General features: G+C 40.9%; 1 protein-coding gene and 1 pseudogene across 2 annotated transcripts; both read left to right on the plus strand.

The window, feature by feature from the left end:
• Positions 1-897: 897 nt before the first annotated feature.
• On the plus strand, positions 898-27,514 carry SMIM13 (small integral membrane protein 13). Its single transcript, XM_084872620.1, has 2 exons — positions 898-1,103; positions 27,182-27,514. Exons 1-2 carry the CDS (start codon positions 1,028-1,030, stop codon positions 27,367-27,369), a joined length of 264 nt encoding a protein of 87 aa, XP_084728746.1. The 5' UTR covers positions 898-1,027; the 3' UTR covers positions 27,370-27,514.
• Positions 8,344-9,196, plus strand: LOC311618293 (spindlin-1-like; annotated as a pseudogene). The gene has a single exon. The product of its transcript is annotated as a spindlin-1-like (transcript).
• Positions 27,515-27,788: the final 274 nt, after the last annotated feature.

Here is a 27,788-nt window from a genome sequence, read left to right on the forward strand (position 1 = left end):
ATCCACCGCGGACCATTTCTAAAATACACTATCTTTGGAAACATACAACATCTGTTCCAGGGAGAAAAGGGAGATTCCGTGCCCCAGGCCGGCGTCTCCGGCTGGGATGTGAGTACTTGCTCAAAAGTCCCAAGTGCACAACCAGCGCCCCCAGCTATAAAGCTAGGTTCACGGGCAACCAATTTTTCAGGGAGCTGCCACCCCTTCCTTTCCTCTTCGTGCTTTGTCAATCATGGTTTTCAACAAAACGGCTTTGTTTGTGGAGTAATGGTTGAACTAACTCTGGCGCTTTGGCACAGACCACTGCGCGGGTATAGGGAATACAAAACCCGCAGTCTGAAGACAGAGGTTGTGGCTTGAGAAAAACCAAAGGCAGAGAAGGGGGGAAAGAGGGAGGGAGAAGCAAAGCTGCGGAGTCGGTGGTGTGTTCTGGGAGTTGTAGTCCACATGGGGCAGCTTTCTCCAGGCTCCACCGGGCTCCGGACTTCATCTCCCAGCCGCCCCTGCGCCACCGATGAGGCCAGGGGTGGGGACTACGGGGGCTGAGCTGCCGCAAGGGGGAGGGGGCCGGGGGCTGGGAAGCAGCTGTTAGCGGCTGCCGGGAGACGTTATCCGCCGTTCGTTAGGGCCGAGGACACCCTCGGGAGGGCGGCGACGAGGGCCGTGCGACCGCCGCGCGTCCCCGTGCCTGTCCTCTCCTCCCACCGGCGCGTGGTGTCCGCCATGGAAGCGCATCCGGTCGCCGCCGCCGGGGTCTCCCGGCTCCGCGTCCCAGGCTCCCGGGAGCGATGAGGGGGTAGAGGCATTCCGCGACACGCCTCCGCCCGCGCTCCGCCCGCCGCGGCGTGAAGGAGGGTCGGCCGGGTTGGCCCGCCGGCCGCGGTGTGTGCCCGCGCCGCCCCGCCCCGCCCCCTGGGGGCGCCCGCCTCCCATGCGGCCGCGGCGCCGCTGAAGCCCGGGACCCGCCCGCCGGCCGCGCGCGCCCCCTGCCCCGCCGCCCCGAGCCGGCCGCCCCTCCGCCCCCAGGATGTGGCACAACGTGGGGCTGACGCTGCTGGTGGTCGTGGCCACGCTGCTGATCGTGCTGCTGCTGATGGTGTGCGGTGAGTGAGTGGGCACCGCCGCGGGGCAGCGGCACGCTGCGGCACACACGCCAGCGCTCCTCGTGTTGCTGACTGGCTTGCTCTGTCTGGTTAAAAAAAAAAAAAAAAAAAAAAATTAAGGCGTGAATGAACAAGTGTCCTAAAATCATCTGTTGTCCAGTTACGGCTCAGGAGTGAGCCCAGCGGCGCTGTACCCCTGACCTGTGGCAGCCGCTGGCATCCTGGGGAGGGAGAGAACAGGACCCGGGTCTGGGCATCTTCTCTCGGGTTAAACCAGATATTGCTTCACCGGCAGCGTCTGCTCTTGATTGCCATTCTTACCACACTCTGCCCAGATTTTAACCTTGGCCTGTATTCGAAGGTGAAGTGATTGGTTACTCCTTTTTCCTTTTTTCTTAACAGATTCTGACCCTAAAGATAAAGAGAGGTTTCGCTACCTTCATTCAATCAGGAATAGTATCAGAGTTGGGTTTGAAGCACTTGAGAAATTGTTTGTTTACTTGCGAGTTCAGGTTTAAACTAAATTCCAAACAGAAATGTTGAGACTAGACAGAACCTAAAAACACTGGCTATATTAAACTCCTAGGGTCGGGTAACCCAACTCTTAGTTCTGTAATAATGGTGCTGTTTTGTTTGCTGTTTTTTCCTTCTTGGAAGGACTGGACATAAAACTTTCTTCTCAAGGTACTCTTAGCTCAGTTTTAGACCCCCCCCCCCGCCCCCCCACACACACACACACAGTAATTGATAACTACAAATATCTTAGCAGAGTGACTCAACAACTGAAAACTTGGGAAGTATTTCAATGTCATCGAGTTTATTTTTTCATAATTGCATTGAAGTATGGGTTCAGATTAATGCAATAATTGGTCAGAATTCAAAAATACTATAGGGTGTATTCATTACATGAAAAATGTACTGAGTTGGGTTTAGAGAGGATATGGATGTGTTTGTGCATATGCATATATATATATATATATATATATATATATATATATATTTGTATTTACATACTTGTATGCATAATTTTTAATTTTCTTGCTTTACTAAGGCACCAAAGTTCCTAATTTACAGCCTTTCTTTTCTGATGATAAAACAATTGAAAAGACTTTTTAATTTCCTGCTTTTGAAGTCAAGATTTTGGGCTGGTTGGAGGTGTTTAGGATACTTGAAGTAAGGAAAACCAGACCTTTGTTATTTGTTTGGATATGAAGAAGGAAGAAAGCATACACTTCCTTTTCTAATTTGAAGATGCAGGCCACCTGGAGATGGCAGTGAAACATAGATGTGTGATATGTGACAACACCCTTGGTAGAATATTTGCCAAACTTGTCTTTGGGATGTTAAAATTCCTAATTGCTACAAATATCAGACTTTCTCTTGAGACTGACTAGTAAGCCCAAGACAAATGAAATAGGGAAACTGAGACAGTTAAAAAACCTTGATGCCAAGCAGTTTGTAGACATCTAGAAGATCATGTTTTCCCTAAACCAAGGACACTTAAGAGTAAATAGTTTGCACTTCTAATGCCCAAACAGAGGGTAAATCGCTTAAATCACCCTACTCTGGGAGACAGATAGCGGAAATCCAATTAGTGCTATTTGCCAACCACACCCAAGGACAGATGAAGTTAAGAGAATAAACCTCATTTTGGTACATCAACATTAATCTGATGAATATACTGTTGAGACCCTCCCCTAAGATTGTCCCTAAACACCCAGACTTTTCTTTTTTTAATTTAAATTCTTTTTATTTTATTTAAAAAAATTGTTTATTGTTTAAAGTATTACATATGTCTCCTTTTCCCCACATTGACCTCTCCCAGCTGTTCCCACCCCCACAACACATGCCCTCACCCCTCTACTCTGTGTCCATGGGTTATGCTTATATGCATGCATACAAGTCTTTGGTTGATCTCTTACACCTCCTCCTCCACCTTCCCTCTGAGGTTCAATGGTCTATTCGATCCTTCTATGTCTCTGGATCTATTTATTTTCATTCATCAGTTTATGTTGTTCGTTATATTTCACAAATGAGTGAGATCACGTGATGTTTATCTTTCTCCGACTGGCAAATTTTGCTTAGCATAATGTTTTCCAGGTCCATCCATTCTGTTGCAAATGGTAAGAGGTCCTTTTTGATAGCCGCGTAGTATTCCATTGTGTAGATGTCCCACAGTTTTTTAATCCACTCATCTGCAGATGGGCACTTAGGCTGTTTCCAAATCTTAGCTATTGTAAATTGTGCTGCTATGAACATAAATGTCTAAATATTCTTTCTTATTGATGTTTCTGATTTCTGGGGATGTATTTCTAGAAGTGGGATTATTGGGTTAAATGAGAGTTCCATTTTTAATTTTTTGAGGAAATTCCATACCGTTTTCCACAGTGGCTGAACCAGTCTGCATTCCCACCAGAAGTGCACAAGGGTTCCTTTTTCTCCACATCCTTGCCAGCACTTGCCATTTTTTGATTTGTTGATGATAGTCATCCTGACAGGTGTGAAATGGTATCACATTGTTGTTGTTTTGATTTGCATCTCTTGTATGGTTAATGACTTTATGCATGTTTTCATATGTTCCTTGGCCTTTGTATAGCCTTTTTTGAAAAGTATCTGTTTATGTCCTTTGCCCATTTTTTGATTGGGTTGTTTATCTTACTTTTGTTAAGATGTAGGCGGTCCCTATAAATTTTGGAGATTAAACCCTTAACAGATATAACATTGACAATATGTTTTCCCATGCAGTGGGCTCTCTTGTTGTTTTGTTGATGGTTTCTTTTACAGTGCAGAAGTTTTTTATTTTTATGTAGTCCTATTTGTTTATCTTCTCCTTAGTTTTCATTGTCCTTGGAGCTGTAAGTGGTAAAGATATTGCTACAACATATGTTTGATATTTTGCTGCCTATGGATTCTTCTAAGACTTTAATGGTTTCCCGTCTTACATTCAAGTCTTTTATCCATTTTGAGTTTATTTTTTGTGTATGGTGTAAGTTGATGGTCTAGTTTTATTTTTTTGCATGTATTTGTCCAAATTTCCCAACACCATTTATTGAAGAGACTGTCTTGACTCCATTGTATGCTCTTGCCTCCTTTGTCAAATATTAATTGAGCATAATGGCTTGGGTCAATTTATGGGTTCTCTGTTCTGTTCTATTGGTCTGTATGTCTGTTCTTTTGTCAGGCAGTTTTGAGAACAGTGGCTTTGCAATATAGCTTGATATCTGGTATTTTAAAAAAATATATATTTTTTATTATTTTTTTCGAGAGGAAGGGAGAAGGACAGAGAGCTAGAAACATCGATGAGAGAGAATCATCGATCAGCTGCCTCCTGCTCACCCCTTACTGGGGATGTGCCCGCAACCAAGGTACATGCCCTTGACTGGAATTGAACCAGGGGCCCGTCAGTCTGCAGGCCGACACTCTATCCGCTGAGCCAAACCCATTTCGGCGTTATCTAGTATTGTTATCCCTCCAACTTTGTTTTTCTTTCTTAGGATTAGTGCAGCTGTATTTTTTTTTTATCCCAGATGAATTTTTGGAAAGTTTGTTCTAGATCTGTGAAATATGCCATTGGTATTTTATTGGGAATTGCATTGAATCTATAGATTGCTTTGTGTAGTGTGGACATTTTTATGATGTTGATTCTACCAATCCATAAACATGGCATATTCTTCAACTAGTTTATATTTTCCTATATCTCTTTTTTTCAGTGTCCTGTAGTTTTCAGAGTACAGGTGTTTTACCTCCTTAGTTAAGTTTATTCCTAGGTATCTTAATTTTTTGTGTGCAATGGTAAGTGGAATTATTTTTTTAGTTTCTCTTTCTGTAAGTTTATTATTGGTATATAAAAATGCTGTAGATTTCTGGGTGTTAATTTTGTATCCTATGTTGCCAAATTCATTTATTTAATCTAGTAGTTTTTTGATGGAGTCTTTAGGTTTTTTTTTTTTTTTTTTTTTTTTATGTACAATATCATGTCACCTGAGAATAATGATAATTTTACTTCTTCTTTTCCAATTTGGATACCTTTTGTTTAATCTTCTTATCTGATTGCTATGGCTAGCACTTCCAGTTCTGTTTCTCACAGGAGTGGTGAAAGTGGGCATCTCTGTTTGTTCCTGTTCTTAGGGAAATGGTTTTAGTATTTGCCTGTTGAGTATGATGTTGGCTATAGGTTTGTCATATAAGGCTTTTATTGTGTTGAGGAATGATCCCTTTTTCATTCAATCATCTTTTGTCTTTCAATTGGAGTATTTAATCAATTTACATTTAAGGTAATTATTGATAGTTACTTGTTTGTTGCCATTTTTATTCTTCACACATGTGTTCCTTCTTCCATTTCTATTTCTTCTTTTTACAACAGTCTCTTTAGCATTTCTTGCATTGCTGGGTTGGTGGTAATAAACTCCCTTAATCCTTTTTTTTTTTTTTTTTTTGTCTGCGAAGCTCCTTTCATCTTTAATTTCATCTTTAATTCATAGCTTTGCTGGATATAGAGTATTCTTGGATTCAGTCCCTTGCTTTGTATTACTTTGTATACTTCATTCCATTCCCTCTGGCCTCATGTGTTGCTGTTGAGAAATCATTTGATAGTGTAATGGGAGATCTCTTGTAGGTAACTTTCTGTCTCTTACATTCCTTAAGATTCTTTCTTTGTCATTAACATTAGCCATTGTAATATCGTGTCTTGGTGGGATCCTTTGGGTTCATCTTGTTTGGGGCTCTCTGTGCTTATGTGATTTTTCTTCCCCAAGTCAGGTAAATTTTCTGTCATTATTTCTTCTAATAGGTTTTCTGTTCCTTGCTCCTCTTTTTTACCTCTGGCACACCTGTTGTCCCAAATCTCTCTTAAACTTTCCTCCTGCTTTTACATTTTTTTCCTAATTGCTGTTCAGATTGAGTGTGTTTTTCTGCCCTGTCTTCTAACTCGCTGATTCGGTCCTCTGCTTCTTTTCTCATCCAGCCAGTTGAGGAACTTTATGACCCTTACTGTGAATACTTTCTCTGACATATTGCTTGCCTCCATTTTCATTTAGTTCCCTTTCTGGTGATTCCTCCTTTCCTTTCCTTGGGGAATTGTTTTTTTTTTTTTTTTTCTTGTCTCCCCATTTTTGCTGTATCTTTCTAGCTCTGGGCACCCTGCTTGAGGTTTGAGAGGTTGAAGATCCTGTCTGGCCAATGGTCTGGAAATTGTTAGCCCAGAGGCTTTATTGTCTCTGGTCTGAGTTGTATCTCTTTCTCTCATGGATCTGGTCCCTCAGTTGTCTGCTTCAGATGCTCGGGGTGATGGGAGCGCATGCACAGTTCCTTTCATGCACAGTTCCTGTTGCCCCTGGCTGGGCACACTGTATTGCTCTGGACTGCCCTGGCAGCACTCTCCTGTGTCCCGGAGTGGGGTGTGTGCTAGGTTGCTCTGGGTAGCCCAAGGAGCAAGTCCCTGGGCCCACGTGGATCGTGCATGGGTTGTTCTGGGTCACACAGTCCTTGCCTTCTTGTGGGCGGAGTGAAGTGTGAGCTGGGTTGTTCCAGGTTGCCCCTCCCCAGTGTGGAGTGGGCACAGGTTGCTCTGGGTCACAGTCCGCAGGTGTCCTGTGGCCCAAAACACCCAGCCTTTTTAAAACCCCTCAAAACGAAGGTCCAGCGCATTCTCTCCCTCCACGAGAATCTCTAGCATTTTGCCTCCCTTCCCCCTCCTCTTGCTACACAGGCATGCACTTCCGAAATTCTTAAGGCTTGCAACCAGGGCACCAATGGGCAGTGGCAGTTCATCCTGGGCAAACCTCCTGAAATCTATCTCAAGATCCCCTTTTCTCTGACTTCTTAAGTGAGCCAAAGCAGTCTCATTTCAATCAGCCCTTCCTTGTTTCATTGTTCCCAGTTTTAGTAAACATTCTCTAAAATTCACCTGGACTTGTGTTGTGAAATTTTTCCTGCACAAAGTCCAGAACCCACACACCAGCAGCTGGCTCTAGGCAGTCCCACTCAGGGCCAGGCATTCTTTCAGGTAACACTCTCAGCTCTCAGTAGCTATTTGACTTTGGAGAAGTAATCCAAGATTTTTCTGTTGAAAGAACTAATGATGGTGTGTAGGTGGCAGAAATGGCACTGGATGTTAGACCCATGGGGTCAGACTGTACCTGGGTTCGCAATCTCAGTACTTGAGTTCTGGCTAGGAAAGAATTCAGAGCCAAGACTCAAACTGTTACAGAACAAACATGCAAATTGACTGTACCTTCGCTATTCCAACGAACCACGCCCACCAGCCATGCCCACCAGCTAATCAGGAGCAAATGTGCAAGTTAACTCAACCAAGATGGCGGTTAATTTGCATATCCAGGTGCAAAATGAAGACTGAAGACAGCATAGAAGGAAGCCAAGTGCTATAGAAGGGAGCAAAGCTGCAGAGAAGCAAGCAGGGTGGCGGACACTGGAGGGAAGCAAGCTGGGCTGGGGAGAAGGGAGGGAAGCAGGTGAGGCTGCAGAGAAGGGAGGAAAGCAGGCTGGATGTGGAGAAGGGAGGGAAGAAGGTGGGGTGGGAGAAGGGTGGGGAGAAGGGAGGGAAGCAGGCGGGAAGGCCCCAGGAAGCCCTATTGCAGGAATCTTCCTGCAACAGGCCTCTAGTCTCCATATATATAAAACCCTAATATGTAAATAGACCAAACACAGAACATCCTATTGCTATGGCGTGTGCTGACCACAGGGGCGTGCACAGAACATGGTGGGCATCAGCACAGAAGGATGGCAGAGCAGGTGAGCAGGAACAGGGCTCTGGTTGCTATCAGCGGGGGAAGCCTCTGGTGGTTATTGAAAATTATTTGCTCCTATGCGCCACAGTCCCGCCCAGCACTTGCACCTGCTGCCGGCACTGGCCCCACTTGCATCCACTGCCGGTGCCAGAGCCACTGCTTGCACCCACTGCCGGCAGCATCTGTATATCTAAAACAGAACTCTTGCTTTATACCACCTGTCCCTCCTGTCCATCTCAGATGTTACTGGCAGCCAAGGATTTGGGTGTAAATCTAGGTTTTACCTTCCCTTACAAACAGCCACTCCATTTGGTTGTCCAATTTTATCTCTTTTAATAATCTGATACAGGTTGGGCTGGGGCGGGAGCACAGTGCAGGACCACGGGGCCCGTGGGCTGAGAACAGCAGCCTCAGTGGCCAACAGAGTGCTTCTGATTTCATGTATTTTTGCTGAATTTGTAAAAGAGGCATGTTGATGATGGATTAACAAGAACATTGAAATTCTCTGCACAATTTCAAATTGGAGCATATTGAATTTTCACCCTAGTTTAGCAGCTTTGCTGCTCACTTAAATGCAGATGAATGAAGACCCCATTCGGGAAGACACCTGGCCAGTGGTCCAGAGCTGATGCAGGCCATGCTGGTGTATCTGCAAGACTGATGAAGAAAAGGACATCCCACAAGAAAACACTTGAACAGTGTGGGGCCAAGCAAGCCCATGTCCCAGCCTCGGCAGAATGTCGTAGGCTGCAGGATTCAGCATGGGTGGAAGTAGGGCAGTGGCCCTGGAACCCATGTGGAAAGGAATTGTTTTGGACCTGTAAACCCTCTGTATCTTATAAAATACGATGGATTTGATGGTGTTTATGCACTAGAACTTAATAAAGATGAGTTTCTGCACTGGATGTCCTCCCTGATAGAGCTGCAACATCTCGTGTCAGTGATGCACACTTAGCTGACACAATGATTGGCAAAGCTGTAGAGCACATGTTTCAGACTGAGGATGGCTATAAAGGTGAATGGAGGGGAATGATCTTAGCACGTGCCCCTATAATGAACACATGGTTTTACATCATCTGAGAAAGACCTCGTCTTGTACATGTACCAGATTCTAAAGAAGCTGATCTTCCCATTATGTGTGATTCTAACGATTCACCTCCAGCAGAAAGGGAACCAGGAGAACTTGTGGAAAGCTTTGTAGGCAATCAAGTGGAATATGCCAAAAAGATGGCTCTAAAAGGACTGGCGTGGTCATTTCATCAAGTAGAAGCCAAACCATCTGTCTATTTAATCAAGTTTGATGTTGATTTCCATATTTATGTCTACGATTTGGTGAAAATATCCTAGATGTCATCAGGAACTTTGCCAAATTTGTGGAACTATTAATTTGCAGACATAAAGACTCTGCTTTCTAGTTTAATGAAGCTTAAATGTCCCTGCAAACCCACAATCTCTGCCAGCAGAACAGGTTTTGTTCTGAATAGTACAGATTTATGCGAATACAAAGCATTTTGTATAAGAAACTCCTTCCTCTTAAAAGAAGTCTCTCTGTTTGGAGGGGAGTTACAGGTAAAAGTTAAGCTAGTATCATTGTCAGTTAAAAGTATAATAGATTTTTTAAAAATCTGATGTTTTTTTTCCCATGTCTACCATCACCACCACCTTAATTTTTGGCTTGTCTTGGTTTCCTAAGTAGTGTTTTTCCACTCCCTCTTTTCTATATAACCTACTTTTCACATGCTGGTTAGACATTTTTATTCAGAAAACATTTTCTCAAAAGTTTTGAACAAGCCCGCTGTCGTGGCTCAGTGGTCGAGTATTGACCTATGAACCAGGAGGCCATAGTTCAATTCCCAGATAGGACACATGCCCTGCTCAGGTTGTGGGCTCTATCCCCAGTGGTGGGCATGCAGGAGGCAGCCAACAGATGATTGTCATCATTGATGTTTCTATCTCTCCCTTTCCCTTCTCTGGGGGAGAGGGGGAATATTAAATCCTATATAATAAAACCCTAATATGCAAACCAACCAAACAGTGGAATGACCCATTGCTACCCTATTTCCCCGAAAATAAGACAGTGTCTTATATTAATTTTTCCTCCCAAAGATGCGCTAGATCTTATTTTCAGGGGATGTCTTATTTTTCCATGAAGAAGAATACGGTACACATTTATTGTTAAATGAAAATAAAGGAAATTTATTACCTGTATATGGTACGGTAGTACGGTAGTTGTCAACACAAACCAGACAAACTGTGAATCCTGCAGTATTAAGAATTTACTCATTTATTCAACGACAATCATGTCATCACCTTCTGGAACATCATAACCATCCAATTCCTGAATTTCCTGGTGAATTTCTTGTGACTCCATTTCTTTCAGAATCAGTGGACCAAATCTCTCATATTTAGCAATAGCACTGTCTTTAAATGAGTACTTCTTGTCAAGGTAGCCTGCTCGCAGTGCATTTGCAATGCAACTGTCAGTGATTTTCTCCCATGAATTCTTCACCCAAGTCACGACTTGCAGTTTAGGTTTCACAAAGTTTAAATTAAATTAATTTAATAAAATTAAATTAATTTTCATTCTGAGACAGAGCCTAGGGGGGCCTTATTTTCAGGGGAATGCCTTATATTTCATTCAGAAGGAAACCTGGAAGTAGGTCTTATTTTCGGAGGATGTCTTATTTTCGGGGAAACATGATATGATGCACACTGACAACCACCAGGGGTCAGATGCTCAATGCCGGAGCTGCCCCCTGGTGGTCAGTGCACTCCTGTAGGGGGAGTGCTGCTCAGCCAGAAACGGCTCATGGCTGGCAAGCAGAGCAATAGTGGCTGTGGCAAGAGCCTCTAAGAACCCCTCAAGGGATATCTGGGCCTAAGCTGGCAGGCAGACATCCCCTGAGGGGTCCCAGACCGCTAGAGGGCGCAGGTCAGGCTGAGGGACACCCTTCTCCCCGAGTGCATGCACCGGGACTCAAAAAAAAAAAAAAAAAAAAAAAAAAAAAAAAAATATATATATATATATATATATATATATATATATATATATATATATATATATATATTTTTAAGGTTTGAATAAAAGAAGTCAAGTTAAAATGAACAAAAGAAGTCAAGTTAAAAAGTCAGTAGTATTACTGGAGAGGGGAACTGGCCCCGAGTGGGTCTGCCTAGGGCCAGCAAGTAGTGTGGGGTTCTTGAGTTCATGCAGAAAAAGTTTCACATGAGTTCAGGTGAATTTTAGAGCAGCGGTCACCAACTGGTGGTCCCTGGACCACTGGTAGTCCATGAGGTTCAAAAGGTTGGCAACTGCTGTTTTAGAGGATGTTTATTAAAGCTAGGAACAATGAAACAAGGAGGACTGGGGAAATGAGCCTAGGCTGGGGTGCTTTGACTCACTAAGAAGTTAGAGAAAAGGGGGCCTTGGGGACAGTCAGGGGTTTGCCTGGGATGTACAGCCACTGCCCATTGTTGCCCTGGTTGCAAGCCTCCTGGGGTCCCTTTAGGAAAGGCATGCCTCTGGGGAAAGATGCTGGCATGCACCTGGAAGGGATAGCATGTGCTAGGACCTTTGTTTTGGAGGATTTTAAAGGCTGGGTGCTTAGGGAAGGATCTCAATAGAATATTCATCAGATTTATGCTGATGTACCAAAATGAGGTTTATTCTCTTAACTTTATCTGTCCTTGGGTGTGGTTGACAAATGGTACTAATTGGACTTCTGCTCTCTGTCTCCCTGAGTAGGGTGATTTAAGCTATTTACCTCTGTTTGGGTAGAAGTGCAAATCATTTACTCTTAAATGTCCTTGGTTTAGGGAAGTATAATCTGCTACCGTGTTTCCCCGAAAATAAGACATCCTCCGAAAATAAGACCTAGCGCATGGAAAAATAAGACATCCCCTGAAAATAAGATCTAGTGCATCTTTGGGAGCAAAAATTAATATAAGACACTGTCTTATTTTCAGGGAAATAGGGTAGATGTCTACAAACTGCTTGGGATGTAGATTTTCTAGATTGCTGTAAACTGCTGTTTAACTATTTCAGTTTTTCTATTTGGCTTGTCCTGGCTTACCGGCCCGTCTCAATGGTACAAGGGAAAATGCAGTTCCCTTCAGTTTCAGTTTTCCCTAGTTAATTACTTTCATATTCCTAAATAATTTATTCATAGTTATTTCTTGATTTTTGCAGTTCTAGACATTACTAAGACCAATTTCTTTCTTTCTTTTTTTTTTTTTTTTTTTAATATATTTTATTGATATTTACAGAGAGGAAGGGAGAGAGATAGAGAGCTAGAAACGTTGAGAGAGAAACATCGACCAGCTGCCTCTTGCACACCCCCTACCGGGGATGTGCCCGCAACCAATGTACATGCCCTTGACCGGAATCGAACCTGGGACCCTTCAGTCCGCAGACCGACCCTCTACCACTGAGCCAAACCGGTTTCGGCGAGACCCAATTTCTTTTCCTGCATCCCATTAATAATGATAATTTTTGGCTAACTTGCTAGTCAAAATTTATATTTTGGCTGTGTAAATTGTCCCTGCTGGTCCAATAGTATAGTTTGACTACACTTCCTTTCTTATATACTCTCTTCTCTTCTCTCTCTCTCTCTCCCTCTCCCTCTCTCTCTCTCCCTTCCTCCCTCCCTCCTTCACTAACTCCAATTATAAGGGAAAGTTTATTTAGAAGATTGCAGAGGTAGTAGACGGGCGCTTGGAGCTTATGAGGAAGAGGGAGAGAGATACGCCCCTTGAGGGATGAAAGAGGGAGGAGAGGCCCAGGTGTGCTCCAGCAAAGAGAGGGAGAACACACGGTGATTCTCCATTTTTCTTGAGGTTAATAATTGCATTTTTAATTTACCTTGTATTACTTTTTGTATATACACATTATTTGTCCCCCTCTCCTATGTTCCATAATCTTACATTCATCCATTAGTAATATTTGCCTATATATGTTCAAAGAAATTGTTCCTTCCCTACCCTGTCCCTACCTCCAATTCTCCCCCCCAGTCCCAAAGCCCTTCTTCCTTCTTAACAGCTTTTATTCTCTGCCCAGCCTTTACCCTCTCTGCTGGAAACTTCTTTCAGATCTCATGTCACCACCTTTTTCAGTTTACATTCTTGTTTTGCTGGAGCACATTTTTTAGTATCTTTCTAAAAAAAAAAAGAATTTATGGAAAAAAATTTTTTGAGCTAATGTCTGCTTGAAAATGTCTATTTTATTTTCTACCTTTACATTTGATTGATAATTTGAGTAGATCTCGTGTTGCAAATAATTTCATCCAGAATTTTAAAATATTACTCCATTGATTTCTAGTTTCCTAGGTTTGATTTTGAGAAATGTAATACTTTCTGTTTCTTTATTCTTCTTGCTATACTCAAACATCTTAACGATATGCTTAAGTATGTTTTTTTCATTTTTCTGGTTCCTTCGTTTCAGGTTTATTCTGCATTTCTGGGAAAAATTTGTTATTGTAAGGTTTGAGACGCAGGAAACTGACCACCAAGGAGTTTTAAAGTAAAGTTTATTCCCCAGTAATGAGTGGGACTCATTACGGAGGTAGAGAAATCAGAATTGAATGAGTTGGGAGGGGAGATGGACCCAGCCGGGCTGCCACCTGGACATAGATGATCAGCAGCACATGGCTGGTCTGGGGGTCCTTTTAAGGGGAGGAACAGAAGAGGGTTGGACCCAGGGCAGAACAGGAAGGGGTGGGCTCCAGGACACTTTGGCAGGCACTGATTGATGGCTCAATGTTTTGGAGATGTCTCTGTGACAGGTGCCAGTAATGTCATAACTCCGCCCACCAGTTGGGAGGAGGGAGAACCTTATAGTTATATTTTTGATAATTTTCTTCCTTCATTTTCTTTATCCTTTCTGAAACTTCCATTGGTTGGATGTTGGGTTTCTTGGGCTGATTGTTTAATTTTATCTTTTTATCTTTTATTTTCTACCTTACCTTATTCCTCTCTTTTTCTTTTGGAAGATATTTGGGGTTTTATTTTCTACCTCTTAATTTGTTGTTTTAGCTATCTCATTTTCAATTTTAGAGCTTTCTTGTTTTCTGATTACTCTTTTTATGGCAGCTGTTCTTTCTTCATGTATGTAATATTTTATCTCCATAAACATAGCCGTTGCAATTGTTTTGTTGTTTTTAATGGAGTATTTTTCTTTTCCTTGTATTGCTCTTATTTTTATCACATATTTCTTTTTTCTTGTTCACTTTGGATTCTTTTTGTGATTGGAGGTTTTCTGCAAATGTCTAGTAATCTGTTTTCTGTTCACGTTTAAGGATAAGGTAGTAAAAGATGGTGATAAATTCTCAGTGTCTGCTTCAGGTTCACTGCAGGATGATAGGGTTTCTTCTTTAGAGGAATCTCCAATTGTAAGTGTGTGGAGGTTTATTCTCTGGGTATTCCATCTCTCCAGAGAGGCATCCTCTTATTTCCCTCTTGGGTGTTGTAAACTTGGCTGCCTGCAAGATAATTCTGTAAGTGGACTTTGAACTCATCCTTTTTTCTTCCCTCACCCCCCCCTCTTCCTATCTCAGGTCTTTTCTATGGGTCCTTATAGAATTTTGGCTCCAATTAGTCTCCCTCTTTCCTGCCATCTAGAGTTTCCTTTCTTTTGTTTTGATGCATCAGTTGCCACTCTTAAAAACATCACTCTGTTAATGGACAGGGTCTGGGCCAGGAGCCTGTCTACCTTGGGCCGGCCTGAAGTGTGTGAGTTCTTGACTTTGTGAAGGAAAGATTTCACAACAGGAACCCAGGTAATTTTGAGAGTACATTTATTAAGGCTGGGGACAGTGAAACAAGGGAGGGCTAAGGACACAAGAAGCAACAGGGGAGAGACTAGTTGGGACTGCTTTGGCTCTCTGGAAATGTTATGGGAAAGAAGTGAGCAAAGGTGAGACTGCTGTCAACACAGTGGAAAGTCAGAGAAAAGGGGGCCTTGAGGAGCTGCTGCCCATTGCTCCTTGGTTGCAAGTCTCATGGGGTCCCTTAGAGTTTAGGAGATTGGTGCTAGGTGAAGAAGAGGGGGGAAGGGAAAGTTCCTTTGTTCTCTGGGGAAGCATTCTGTGTCCTTGGTCTTAAGGGCTTTAAAGGCTGGGGGCTTAGGGAAGATCTTAGGGGAGGATCTCAATAGAATATTCATCAGCTTTATGCTGATGTACCAAAATGAGATTTATTCCTTTAACTTTATCTGTCCTTGGCTAATGGCATTATTAGATTTCTACTGTGTATCTCTGAGTAGGGTGATTTAAGCTATTTTACCCTCTAATGGGCAGCAGCTCCTCCTCTCTCTGGTTGTGGAGGAGAAGTGTAAATCATTTACTCTTTTTTTTTTTTAATATATTTTATTGATTTTGTACAGAGAGGAAGGGAGAGAGATAGAGAGTTAGAAACATAGATGAGAGTCATCGATCAGCTGCCTCTTGCACACCTCCTACTGGGGATATGCCCACAACCAAGGTACATGCCCTTGACCGGAATTGAACCCGGCACCTTTCAGTCCCCAAGCCGACGCTCTATCCATTGAGCCAAACTGGTTTTGGCTCATTTACTCTTAAGTGTCCTTGGTTATGAAAGATAGGATTTTCAATTTACTAGATAGCTGTAAACTGCTTGGCCATTTAACTATCTGTCTCAGTTTTCGCATTCTATTTGCCAAGGAATATTCTTAGCTTCTTACTGTCTTGCCTCAACTCCTTGCTTAAAATCTATTCTCCAATAGTTTCTCATTTCTCTCTAAATCAGTGGTTCTCAATCTTTCTAATGTTGCAGCCCTTTAATACAGTTCCTCATGTTGTGGTGACCCCCCCAACCATAAACTTATTTTCGTTGCTACTTCATAACTGTAATTTTGCTACGGTTATGAATCATAATGTAAATATCTGTGTTTTCTGATGGTCTTAGGTGACCCTGTACTCTAAATACAGTACAGCTTAAATTTCTTACTGTGGCCTTCATGGATCTGTGTGATGCAGCCCTCTGCTCCATGCATCTTTTCTTCTTCCCACTACTCTCAATAGTCCACCAACAGGCCAACCTTGTACTTTCCTGGGTTTTCCATTGGCTCTTCACATGGCTAGTTCCTCTCATCATTCAGGTTTTCACATCAACTGACCACATAGGTAGTTTAGCCAGTCACTCTATCTCATTTAACCTTAGTTTTCAGAGCTCTTGGCACTATCTGAAATAAGCAGTTTCGTTTATACGTTTCCCCAGTTTTGTAAGTCTTATTTGTCAATTTTGTTTTGTTTTGTATTTAATGTTTTTTTGAATCCCAAGAAATAATTGCTTACCTCAAGGTCACAAAGATATTTCTCCTACAATTTTTTTCCCAGGAATTTTATATTTTAGGTTTACCTATAGGTCTGCGATCTACTTTGAGATAATTTTTTGTGTATGGTTTGAGTTAAGGATTGGGGTTCTTATTTTCTTACATAATTATATCCAACTGTTTTTATTGAAAAGGCAATTGTTGCAAATAAATTCACTCTATATGTATAGGTTTATTTCTGGACTGTTCTGTTCCATTGAACTGTTTATGTCTATTTTTATGTCAACTGTGTAGATTATATAGTGTTATTAATTTCAAAATGTTTGGGCTATTTTAGGTTCTTTGCATTTCCTTATAAACTTCAGAATCAGCTTGTCAAAATTGATATATTGACTCTATAGGTCAAGTTGGAGAGAATTGACATTTAAGGTTGAGGTCCATGACCATATTATATCTCCATTTCTTAAAGGAATTTAATAATTTATTTTAGCAAGATTTTGCATTTTGATAAGTAGTCTAGGTCTTGCACTAATTTTGTCTAATTTAACTGTAAAGGTTTCATATTCTTGATGCTATTGTAAATGGTATTCTTTTAATGTTTTCTGCTAATATGTAGAAACAAATGATTTTTGTATATTGACACTATATTCTGCAAAACTGCTAAATTCATTCAAATCATTGTCATGCATTCATATATTTGCATATTGCCTTTATATCCTACAATCTTGCCACATTTCACTGTTCTGTAAGATTTGGGGAGGGGAGAGCAAGCAGAGAGAATTCCTTTACTCTTTTTAAAATTCCACAGGATTTTTAACCCAGAGTCATGTGAACTGTAAACGAAGATTGTTTTACCTATTGTTTTTAATTTGTTTGTCTTTTAATTTTTGCCTCATTGCACCTCCAGTAGTTTTGAAAGAAAGGGTTATCAATTGATGGCTCTTAGCACCAATTCAGTGCCAATAGGAATCCCCAATTTTGGGTATGGTGTAAGAAGAAAACTTTATTATTCATTGTAAATAACTCAATTGTGATTCAGCATGGTTGTGAGGACAGGATGGCTGTGAGGTGGCCCTGGAGTTAGGTCCCTCTCTGGCTAGACAGCTCTGTTCTGCTCCACTTGCTCAGGTCTGGTCTGCCCCACTTTGCCCTGCCCAGTCTGCTCCGCAGATATTAGGAAAGTAATCTTCAGCCTTTGATAGGAAGGGAAAATGAGTGTCCTCTTGGAGCCAGAGGGGCCTCTAGTTTTCAGAAACAGCATTAATAGCCTCATGTCTGGAGCTGATGCTAACATTTGATGATTGTTTACTATGTGCCAGGCATTCTTTTTAGCGTGTTACATGTATTATTTTTTTTTGTTACCATATTGACTCTTTGAACGTGGGTACTGTTATCTCTGATAGAAGGAGAAACTGAGACACATAGATGTTAACCTTCCCAAATTGCAAGTAAGTTGTTGAGTTAGTATTCATGGCCAAGCAGTGTAGTTCCAACATGCTTCTGAGCTGTAAGAGATTGTGGTGATAATCTAGTTGACAGATAATAAGAATTTGATCTAGGATAGAGAAAGACACTAGGAACATAGTGAAGGAAACAAATGGGAGGTGGTTTATTAAGGTGGAATCTGTAGCACTGAGGGGGAGGGACTGTGTATCCACTAGAGCACATGTGTCAAACACAAGGCCCGCGGGCCAAATCCAGCCCGCCAGGCCTTGCAATGTGGCCCGCACCGCGCTGTCATCACTGCATTCCGCTGTCAGTTTATGACATTGTCAGTTTATGACTGTTCAGTAAACCATTCGGCCTGCGATTTAGGCTGGATTTTAGATTTTGGCCCCTTCTCTGATTGAGTTTGACACCCCTACACTAGAGAGATGGGGAGGGAGTACAGTCCCTAGTACATAAACACAAAATCAAAAGAAGGAGCTAGACGGTATGGATGAAAAATTTGGTTGTTATTTGTAATAGAGGCAATATTTGTTTCCATGGGAGTATTGTGACCACCAAAGGGAGGAGAAAATTGAGAAGAGGAGAGGGTTTAAAAAAAATGTCTTACAGGTTTTGGATAAAAGAGTTTTGGATGTGGAGGTATTATGGTTCCACATTGTGTTGATTCAGTAATGGTATCTCCAGGGGCTTATCTTCTGGTGTTGCCCAGAGTGTCATTAAGAACGGACGGTAGAGGGAGCAATCGAGGGAGCATTGTGGTAGGGATTGGAAGAGCATGGCTCTATTTTTACTTAGCTTATTTTGTTTTAGAAGTGAACCTTTGCTGACTTTAGAGTAAAATGAAAATAAGGTAATAGGATTGAAAATGGGAAAGAACTTTATACAAATTGAGATTGATAGTGTGCCAGTTAGATAACCATTAGATACCAACATGAAGGTGGGATTATGTAAAACTCCTTTGGGATGATTTCACAAAGATAAGAATTTGTGATTATTCTGCATCTAGGCTTTTGACCTAAAAAAATCTTGGGTAATGAAATCAAATTCTCATTCCCTAATTACCTTACTTTCATCATGAAAATCTAAGAAATTGGATACAATTTTAAAATTAATTGCTGTGTTTTGCCTGGCTGGCCTTCTTCAGTGGTTATGAGTCACTTTTGAGCCTTTATTTTATTTAGAAATTGGGGATGATTCTGAGTCCTATTTATTCAGAGGTTTAAGTGGAATGATGAATGTACCAGTAAGAATACTTTGTGAACTGTGAACTCTGTTAGAACTATTCCTGTTTGTGGTATGTTGATGGTGAGGATTCATCACTCAAGTTCATTACTACCTTTCTGCTGCCAGCCCATTTATCTTGCCTAGAAAAACAACATATAGTGTAATTCATTTTTTGAGCCAACTTAGTTATTGGCATACACAAGTGAATGCTCCTTTGCTTATCCTAGAATACATACCCTCTATTACAAGCCAGTTTTTCTGATATACAGTGCTTATTCAGTATAAGACTGGAGCAAGGCACAGACTTGCCTTAATTTAAAATATAAAAAAACCTGCAATACTTGTTTTAACAGTCAGCATAAATTTCTGATTAATTGTGGACAGTCCTGCCTCACACCTCCACACTTCTTTTTTTCTCTCTCTTGCCATGTTTTCGTACTAAATCCCAAGACAAGACACATGCCCCATAGAATAAGGATAAGTAAGGAGTTTCTGGTCTGCATATTAGGTTTGGGTGGGATGAATTTTATGAGCCATACTTCGATAAGAGGTTCTCTCTGCTATAGTAATGTAGGGTACACCAGGCAGGTCCCTTTAGTAGCCTGAGTTTAATTTAGTGGTATTATTTTTCCTATGCTGCTGTCCCCTAAAGATGCATATACACACCTGGAAAAAGTTAGTCATTAAATCCCAAAGTCCAAGTTAGGTAGGTCTTTTCTTATGGTAAAGTCACAGTGAACTGGTGATTCTATTCCTTGGGTCTGTGGTGCCTCTCCCCCTCCCAGACTCCACTGCATATTCCTCTGTCCTTAATTTGATGATCTCTTATAACCAATAACATGTAAATAGAATGTGATGCTTCATTTAAAAAAAAATATATATATATATATATATATATATTTTATTGATTTTTTACAGAGAGGAAGGGAGAGAGATAGAGAGCTAGAAACGTCGATGAGAAAGAAACATTGACCAGCTGCCTCTTGCACACCCCCTACCGGGCATGTGCCCGCAGCCAATGTACATGCCCTTGACCGGAATCGAACCTGGGACCTTTTAGTCCGCAGACCGACGCTCTACCACTGTGCCAAACCGGCTTCGGCTGATGCTTCATTTTATATTATGTAATTTTCCACTTGTTTTCTTTTATGTTCATAGTATACAAAAGAATGAACTCTGACTACATAAATGTTATAATAAACCATTCTGTTTAACCAGACAATACAATTTTACTTGGAACAAAGATATTCTTTTTAAAAAAAAATATTTTCATTGATTTCAGAGAGGAAGGGAAAGGAAGAGAGAGATAGAAACATCAATAATGAGAGAGAATCATTGATCGGCTGCCTCCTTCACACCTTCTACTGGGCATGTGCCCTTGACCAGAATCGAACCCTTTAGTCCTCAGGCCAATGCTCTATCCATTAAGCAAAACTAGTTAGGGTGGAACAAAGATATTCTTTTTGTCCAACTTCTTACCATCCATTACATCATTCATCGCACATCCATTATCTTCTTGCAGCATTGCCCCACCATCAGCAATATCTGGGCAGTGTCTTTATAGGTCCCCTCTATAAACTCTGTTTAATCACTAATAGTAAGGTGGCTTTTCCTGCCTTTCTGAAGTAGAATCTTCTCAAATAGTTGATCTGGTCAATTGTTGTTTCATCTCTCTCCCACTGGTGCTCCATTGCTAATCCTTTCGTCCTTTTCCTTGGCCAATATTCGTAATTGATCTGCAAAAGTAATCAAGTATCTTCTTCACTCCATTTGTCTTTTCCAAACCTGCGTGTTTATCAGAATCATCTAGGGAACTAAAAAAAAAATGAGTAAGCACAATCTCTGGAGATTAATTTGGGAATTCAGGAAGAAGTTGTTGGGAATCTGTAGTTTTTCATAGAATAAGATGAGTACCCAGTCTGAGTGATTCTTCTTGTGAATGACTGTAATGTGGTAACCACATTATCTCAAACTGGAGTCATTTTGCTGGATATTGAATGTTTTTGAACATTCTTTGCATTTACATGTGCCCTTTTCTCTAAAAGTGACATGTGACTCTCATCTGATGCCATCTCCACCTCTACCCTAAGTAGTTCTTCTGTTACAGAGGTTGAGGACCTCTTGCCATGTGAATATTCATCAAAGGTCACATTTGTGTTGTGATTTTAAAGGAATTGAGGCAGATCCCAAGAAAATTGAAGGTTTGGGTTACACTTTATCCAATAAAAGAATTGCCTGCCCGCTTAGGGATTTTGGGGTGTGAGTCCTTAGTGGAGACCATCCTTCAGGAACCTGTTTACCTAATAAAAGTAGAGGAGACATTTTACTTGAGTTTTTTCTATCCACTCCTCTCCAATCTCTAAAATCAATTGAACTTTCAGGGGTAGGCCCTACAGCCATGTTCACAGTACCTAACCCAGGTAATGCACATTGGTCTTGGGGCTTACACTTGACCCAAGTTGGGACAGAGATTCCAGGTTGCTTTTTTGAGGACATGAACTAAAAAGTCATATAGAGCTGGAAAAAAGCAGCTATATACAAGAGAAGCCTAGTAGAAAATGAAGCAAGCTTGTAGAGAAACACTCAATGCTGAGAGAATGGTGTCAGTTCACAATGGCCTAGTATGGAGTGCTTGCTTCCATGTGCTCTATGAGACACTTCTGTAAGCTATAATAGTTTCCCCCTTTTTGGTTAAGCTAAGACAGGGTTTCTGTTACTTGAACTAAAAGCTGTTTTATTAAAGTAACAGGAGATGGACTATGTCTGCAATGTTCTGCTTTGTGTTTATCATAAGACTAGAGGCCCAGTGCATGAAATTTGTGCACAGGGGGAGGGGGTTCCCCCTCAGCCCAGCATGCACCCTCTCCAATTTGGGACATCCCTCTCACAATCCTGGACTGCTGGCTCCTAATCGCTCACTTGCCTGCCAGCCTGATCGCCCCTCACTGCCTCTGTGTGCCAGCCTGATTGCCGTAACTGCCCCCCACCCTCCTACCCCTGCCAGCCTGGTCTCCCCTAACTTCCCCCCACTGCCCACCAGGCCGCTCCCAGCTGCCCCCTCCCTGACTGCCTGATTGCTGCTAACTGCCCCCCTCCCCCCCCCCACTGGCCTCGTCAACCCTAACTGCCCCACCCAACGGCCTGGTCGCCCTCAACTGCCCCCCCCCCCCCCCGGCTTGGTCGCCTCTTACTGCCCCCCCCCCCCCCCCAGCCTGTTTGTCCCTCACGGCTCCCCCACTGGCCTGGTCGCCCCATGTAGCCTGCTATTCAGTCGTTTAGTCATCCCTCACTAACCCCCCTACCAGCCTGGTCGCCCCATATAGCCTGCTTATTCAGTCGTTTGTCCCTCATCCCCCAGCTAGTTTGGTCGTCCCATGCAGCCAGCTTGTTCAGTTGTTTGGTCATCCCTCGGGCCAGCCCTGAGTGGCTGGGCAGTTGGCACCTGAGGCTTGCTTGCACCTAGGGCTGGCCCTGGGCGACTGGGGGGCTGAGGAGACTGGGCACTGCCATCTTTGAGGGTGTGACAGTCAATTAGCATATTATCTCCTTATTGGCTGTGGGCGCCGCCATCTTTGCTTTTATTAGCAGTTTTATCTGGTGCTGTACTATATCCTTTGTGTGTTTTTTTCTAAGATATGCTTTACCTGGTTTATACCCACTGGCGTTGTAGAAATGGTACTTTTTCCCAAAATACAGGGTGGGGCAAAAGTAGGTTTACAGTTGTTCATATGGAAAATAATACAAGAATTAATAAATAAAAATATAAGAATAAGTAGTTTCACATACTTACAACTGTAAACCTACTTTTGATCCACGCTGTACATATGTAGTGTGTGATTCTTCCATTCAAACTGCCTGGCATTTTTAGTATTGTTCCTAGTTCAGACTCTGAACACTGATAAAGAATCTGTTGTAGAAGCATTAGATTTTACTAATTCTAGATACTGTGATATGAAAATCCCCCTCTCCCACATCTTCCTCCCACCTCTCTCCCCCAAACTATAGCTATGTAAGAACTTAATAATTTTACTTAGAGGACAACTTGGTGAACTTCCCTTAATGTAGTGAACATTACAGCAGTTCTTATCAGCACTACAATTTATCCCTTCACGTTGCCCTCCCAGCCTGTCATTACAGTAGCCATTGTAAAAACCAAGCACAGTGGCTATTTGTTCTTTGTGGCTGCCCAGCAGATGAACTTCATATGTATATTAGGGGAATTCTCTATGATGATTTATTTTTTGTGGGAAACAGTGTCATTATCCACATGCTCCCCCTCCACCCTACCCTTGCCCACCTTATGCCCAGAGAGAATAGGGGAAAATAAGCATACTTTTCAGGGTTTCTTAGCCCCATATTTGGGAGTAAAAATGAAAGACGTGGAGTCGAGCAGTGTAACTGGTGTGGAGATCAGTGCTAAGTGTGGAGGAAGTGGTCTTAACATGCTGCTCCACACTGGACTTTCTCTCACTGGCCATCATGTTCTCAATTTTGACTTTACAATTGAATTCCTTATATTGTTTGGTTGTTACAGTGATTTAAAAAATGGGGGGGGGGGTTGTTTTATTAAATTGGGATAGAGTTTGTGATCTAGTTGAATGCTCTTCTGTCTCTCTAAACTGACTCCTACAGCTATCCTCAGTGCCTTGTTTTAATAGATTTCCATGCTGGGAGACTTTGCTTTCTCATAATCATCCCAAGGGCACGACGGTATTTTATGGTGGGAACTCCAGTGGTGACAGCCTTCACCATAGTTTCTTTTTAGTTAAAAGACCTTTAGTGACCTCCCTTACTTTTCTTTGTGGTCATTTTATGCCTTGTAACCACTTTTGCAATCTTTCATTTTTATGAGATTAAGACTCTCATCTTTGAGCTTGACTATAATTTCCTTCATGGTAAATTCACTTTCATGATCTCTATGTATAGCACAGGACCTTGGGCAAATGAGTTCTTTTAACTTTTAGATTGGGTTCTCAAAACTAACCTAAGAGTTAAGGATTTTCCTTAGTATATGTTGATATTAATTGGCTTTATTAATTTAAGCCATTTAATGGCTTTGGGCTATTTAAAACATTATAAGCCTACAGAGTATTTATTATTTAGTATCAATTTCTCCTGATTTTCCTGATTATCAAAACCACAAGTGTCCGGTTAACCGGGGAGTTCCCTTTTTAATTATGCAACGTACAACGGGTGCGTACTCTTTCACTAGGACGTGTCAGTATATCACACCCAGCGGACGTAATTTTATATTATTATTTTATTTATTTATACTTAATTAAAATAAATGAAATATATATTTTTTTGTTTATTTATATATAAAGCACAAAGGAAAATACAAAATTACAAACAAATAGAAAAGAATACCAACAAAAAAATGGAAACATCAAATTAAAAAATTATAAATTTTACAAACAATTATAAAGATTACAAAAAATATATACCGTCCCTCTCAGGGCGCAACATATATTTCAAGGACGTATTCATATGTCCTACCCGTTCCCGATAGTGTTTATGTTTAACGTATTTATAGGTCCCGCTCGGTTAACAGGTTAAAAAAGTGTAGATGCCTACATTGATCTACAGATTCAGTGCAATTCCCTTCAGAATTCTTGCTGCTTTTTTTTTTTTTTTTTTTGTAGAAGTTGACAACATAAGTCTAAAATTCACAAAGAAATGCAAAGGACTCAGATAAGTCAAAAATAGTGTAGAAAATAACAAAATTGGTGGGCTTATACTAGATTTCAAAACTTAACACAAAGCTACTGTAATCAAGATGGTGTGGTAGTTAATAAGGATAGACATTCAGATCAATGGAGTAGAATTGAGAGTCCAGAAATAAACTATAACATTTATGTAATTTGATTTCTGACAAAGTTTCTAAGAGAATTTAATGGGGTTGGGAGGAAGAACAGTGTTTTCAGCAAATCATTTGGGAAGGACTTGATATCTTGGGGACTTGGTTGGAATGTCTGTGGGGAGGATTCTCTGAAAGGTTGGGGGTGTCTGAGGAGACCTTGCCGAAGGCAGCAGCCCCTACCTTGACTTTTCCAAACAAGTCTGATCCCCCGGGCTGTTTCTCTAGAATTTCAATGTTTAGTCTTTAAAGACCTGACATTGTAAAAGCATATACTTTCTCAAGGATGTTTATCCTGCTAATTATATCTAAAGATTAATTTTAGTTCAAGCTGTTATGACAATAAAAGCCAAAGAAGACAGGCGAACAGGGCTATTTGGAAGCGAGAGCAAGTAGTGCCTTAGCCTTCTCTTTCACAGAAACGTATATTAGAATAATCATTCATCCGTTGTTCAGGGTCTGCTGCTCAGCTCTGGCAATATCCACATGCAAAATAATGAATTTGGAACTCTCTCTCACACAATGTTAACTAAAATAGATCAGAGACCTAAATGTAAGAGCTGAAACTCTTAGAATACATAGGTATTCATGACCTAGGTTTAGTCAATGGTTCCCTACATATGGCATAAGCAACCAAAGAAAAAATAGATAAATTGGATTTCATAAAAAAAGAAATGATAAATTATGCTTTATTATAATTAAAATCTTTTGTAGTTCTAAGGGCATTATCAAGACAATGAAAAAACAGCCCACAGAATGACAGAAAATATTTGCAAAATCATAAATTTGTTAAGGGTCTAGTGTCAAGAATATATAAAGAACACTTACAACTTAATTATAAAAGAAAAACAACCCACTTTTTAAAAAAATGGGCAAAGGAATTAAATAGACATTTCTCTAAGAAAATAATCAATAAACACATGAAAAATGTTCAAATCCCTAGTCATTAAGGAAATGCAAATAAAAGCCACAGGATAAACAATTCACATCCAGCAGGATGGCTATGATAAAAAATGGTGGACAATAAAAGTCTTGGTGAGGATGTAGAGAAATTGGAACTTCACATTTTGCTGGTGGGAATGTGAAATGATGCAGCTGTTTTGAAAAACAGTTTCACAAATGGTTAAGCTTAAAGTTACCATATGACCCAGCGGTTCTCATAGATATATATTGTACCTAAAAGAAATGAAAACATGTCCCTGTGAAAACTTGTACACAAATTGTCATTGCAGCCAAAAGGTGGAAACTTTGTTTTTTTATAATAGCCCAAACTAGAAACTAGCCTTATGTTCATTAATTGGTGAATGGATAAAAAATAAAAAAAGTGATTTATCCATGCAACAGAATAATATTCAACGATAAAAATAAAGTAATGCAAGCAATAATAAGATTGAAGAACCTTGACAGTTTATTCTGAGTGAAAGAAACCAGACACAAAAGAAAACACTGTAGTTCCATGTACAGGCATACATCAGAGATATTGCGGGTTTGGTTGCAGACCACCGCAATAAAGTGAATATTGTATTAAAGCGAGTGACACACATTTTTGGTTTTCCAGTGCATATGAAAGTTAGTTTACAGTATACTGTAGTCTCTTATGGGCACAATAGCATTATATCTAATAAAACAATGCACATACCTTAATTTTAAAATACTTTATTGCTAAGAAATGCTAATCATCATTTGAGCCTTCAGCAAGGCATAATCTTTTACTGCTGGGAGTCTTATGTTGATAGCTGCTAACTGATCACTGCAGAGGTTGCTGAAGGTTGGGTGGCTATGGCAGTTTCCTGAGATAACAATGGAGTTGGCCACATCAATTAACTCTTCCTCTCATGTGCAGTTTCTCTGTGATGCTGTTTGATAGCATTTTACCCACAATAGAATTTACTTCAAAATTGGAGTCAGTGCTCAAACATGCTGCTGCTTTGTCTTTTAAGTTCCTGTGATGTTCTAAGTCTTTTGTTGTCATGAGAAAGAAACGCCGATCGGTTTCCTCCGTATGTGCCCTGCCTGGGAATGGAACCTGAATCTTTTGGTGTTTGGGACGATAATCTTTTGGTGTTTGGTGTTTGGTGTTTTGGTGTTTGAGCCACACTGGCCAGGGCTGTTTCTTTTGTATTCTCATCGAAGAAAACTTACTTTTAGTCAATATTAGCATTGAGATATGAATTTCCAAGTGGATAGCAAGAAAAATGCTCTCAAATATTTTATTTTAATATAATAAACACTTTTACTTAGGTATCAAAGCTCATTATAATTTTAATATAGATGGACTAAGCTTGGATTCTAAATTCTATTAAGGTATAAACTGTTTCTGCCATCCCTTTATAAATTCAGAGTTTATCTGTATACCTTGTCCATAGTAAATGCTTAGAAAATACTTGTTTTATAAATGTATTCTTGTAATCACTTGTGGATAATAATGTTTTATCATATATGCCCCACAATTAACTGGAATGTTGTTGATTAATAACGTATAATAATTATTCTTAATGTTTTTGTCTCTCTTTAGGTTGGTATTTTGTGTGGCATCTTTTTCTATCAAAATTCAAGTTTCTGCGGGAACTGGTGGGAGACACAGGATCCCAGGAGGGAGATCATGAACCTTCAGGGTCTGAAACTGAAGAGGACACTTCCTCATCTCCACACAGGATCAGAGCTGCTCGCCACAGGAGGGTGCCCGCTGAGGAGGGTCACTGACCCCACCGTCACCCTGTGGGAGTGGCTGATGGAAGGCAGTGATCCTTGGTCTTTGCAGTTGCTAAAATATTGAAGAGCATTTGTACTTGGACTTCAAGTCCCATTCAAAAAAAGATTTACATGTAAGCCATATGAACATAAAGGGAATTTAAACCAAATTGGACCATTACAAATTTTATGTTAAAGATAGTCTTTTGCTTTACTAGCTTTTACTTATATACTTATTCCTTGGCTCTTGGGCTTATTGTTTTTGCACTTATGTGAATTTGTTAAACATTACAGGCTTGAACACTGTATTTTATTAGTTCTATAATGTACTCTTTCCTCTCCCCCCACACACACATTTTAACTTTTTTGAACTTTTCATTCACTATTCCTGTCAACCAGGCAATAGCTAATAAATAGCCTGTGTGTGTGTG

This window comes from Pipistrellus hanaki (genome assembly GCF_964339955.1).
Source record: "Pipistrellus hanaki genome assembly, chromosome: 2".
Classification (NCBI taxonomy): domain Eukaryota; kingdom Metazoa; phylum Chordata; class Mammalia; order Chiroptera; family Vespertilionidae; genus Pipistrellus; species Pipistrellus hanaki.

Coding starts and splice junctions, on each gene's coding strand:
- SMIM13 (XM_084872620.1), top strand. CDS start 1,028: ATGTGGCACAACGTGGGGCTGACGCTGCTGGTGGTCGTGGCCACGCTG. Junction 1,104..27,181: donor GCTGCTGCTGATGGTGTGCG/GTGAGTGAGTGG, acceptor GTCTCTCTTTAG/GTTGGTATTTTGTGTGGCAT.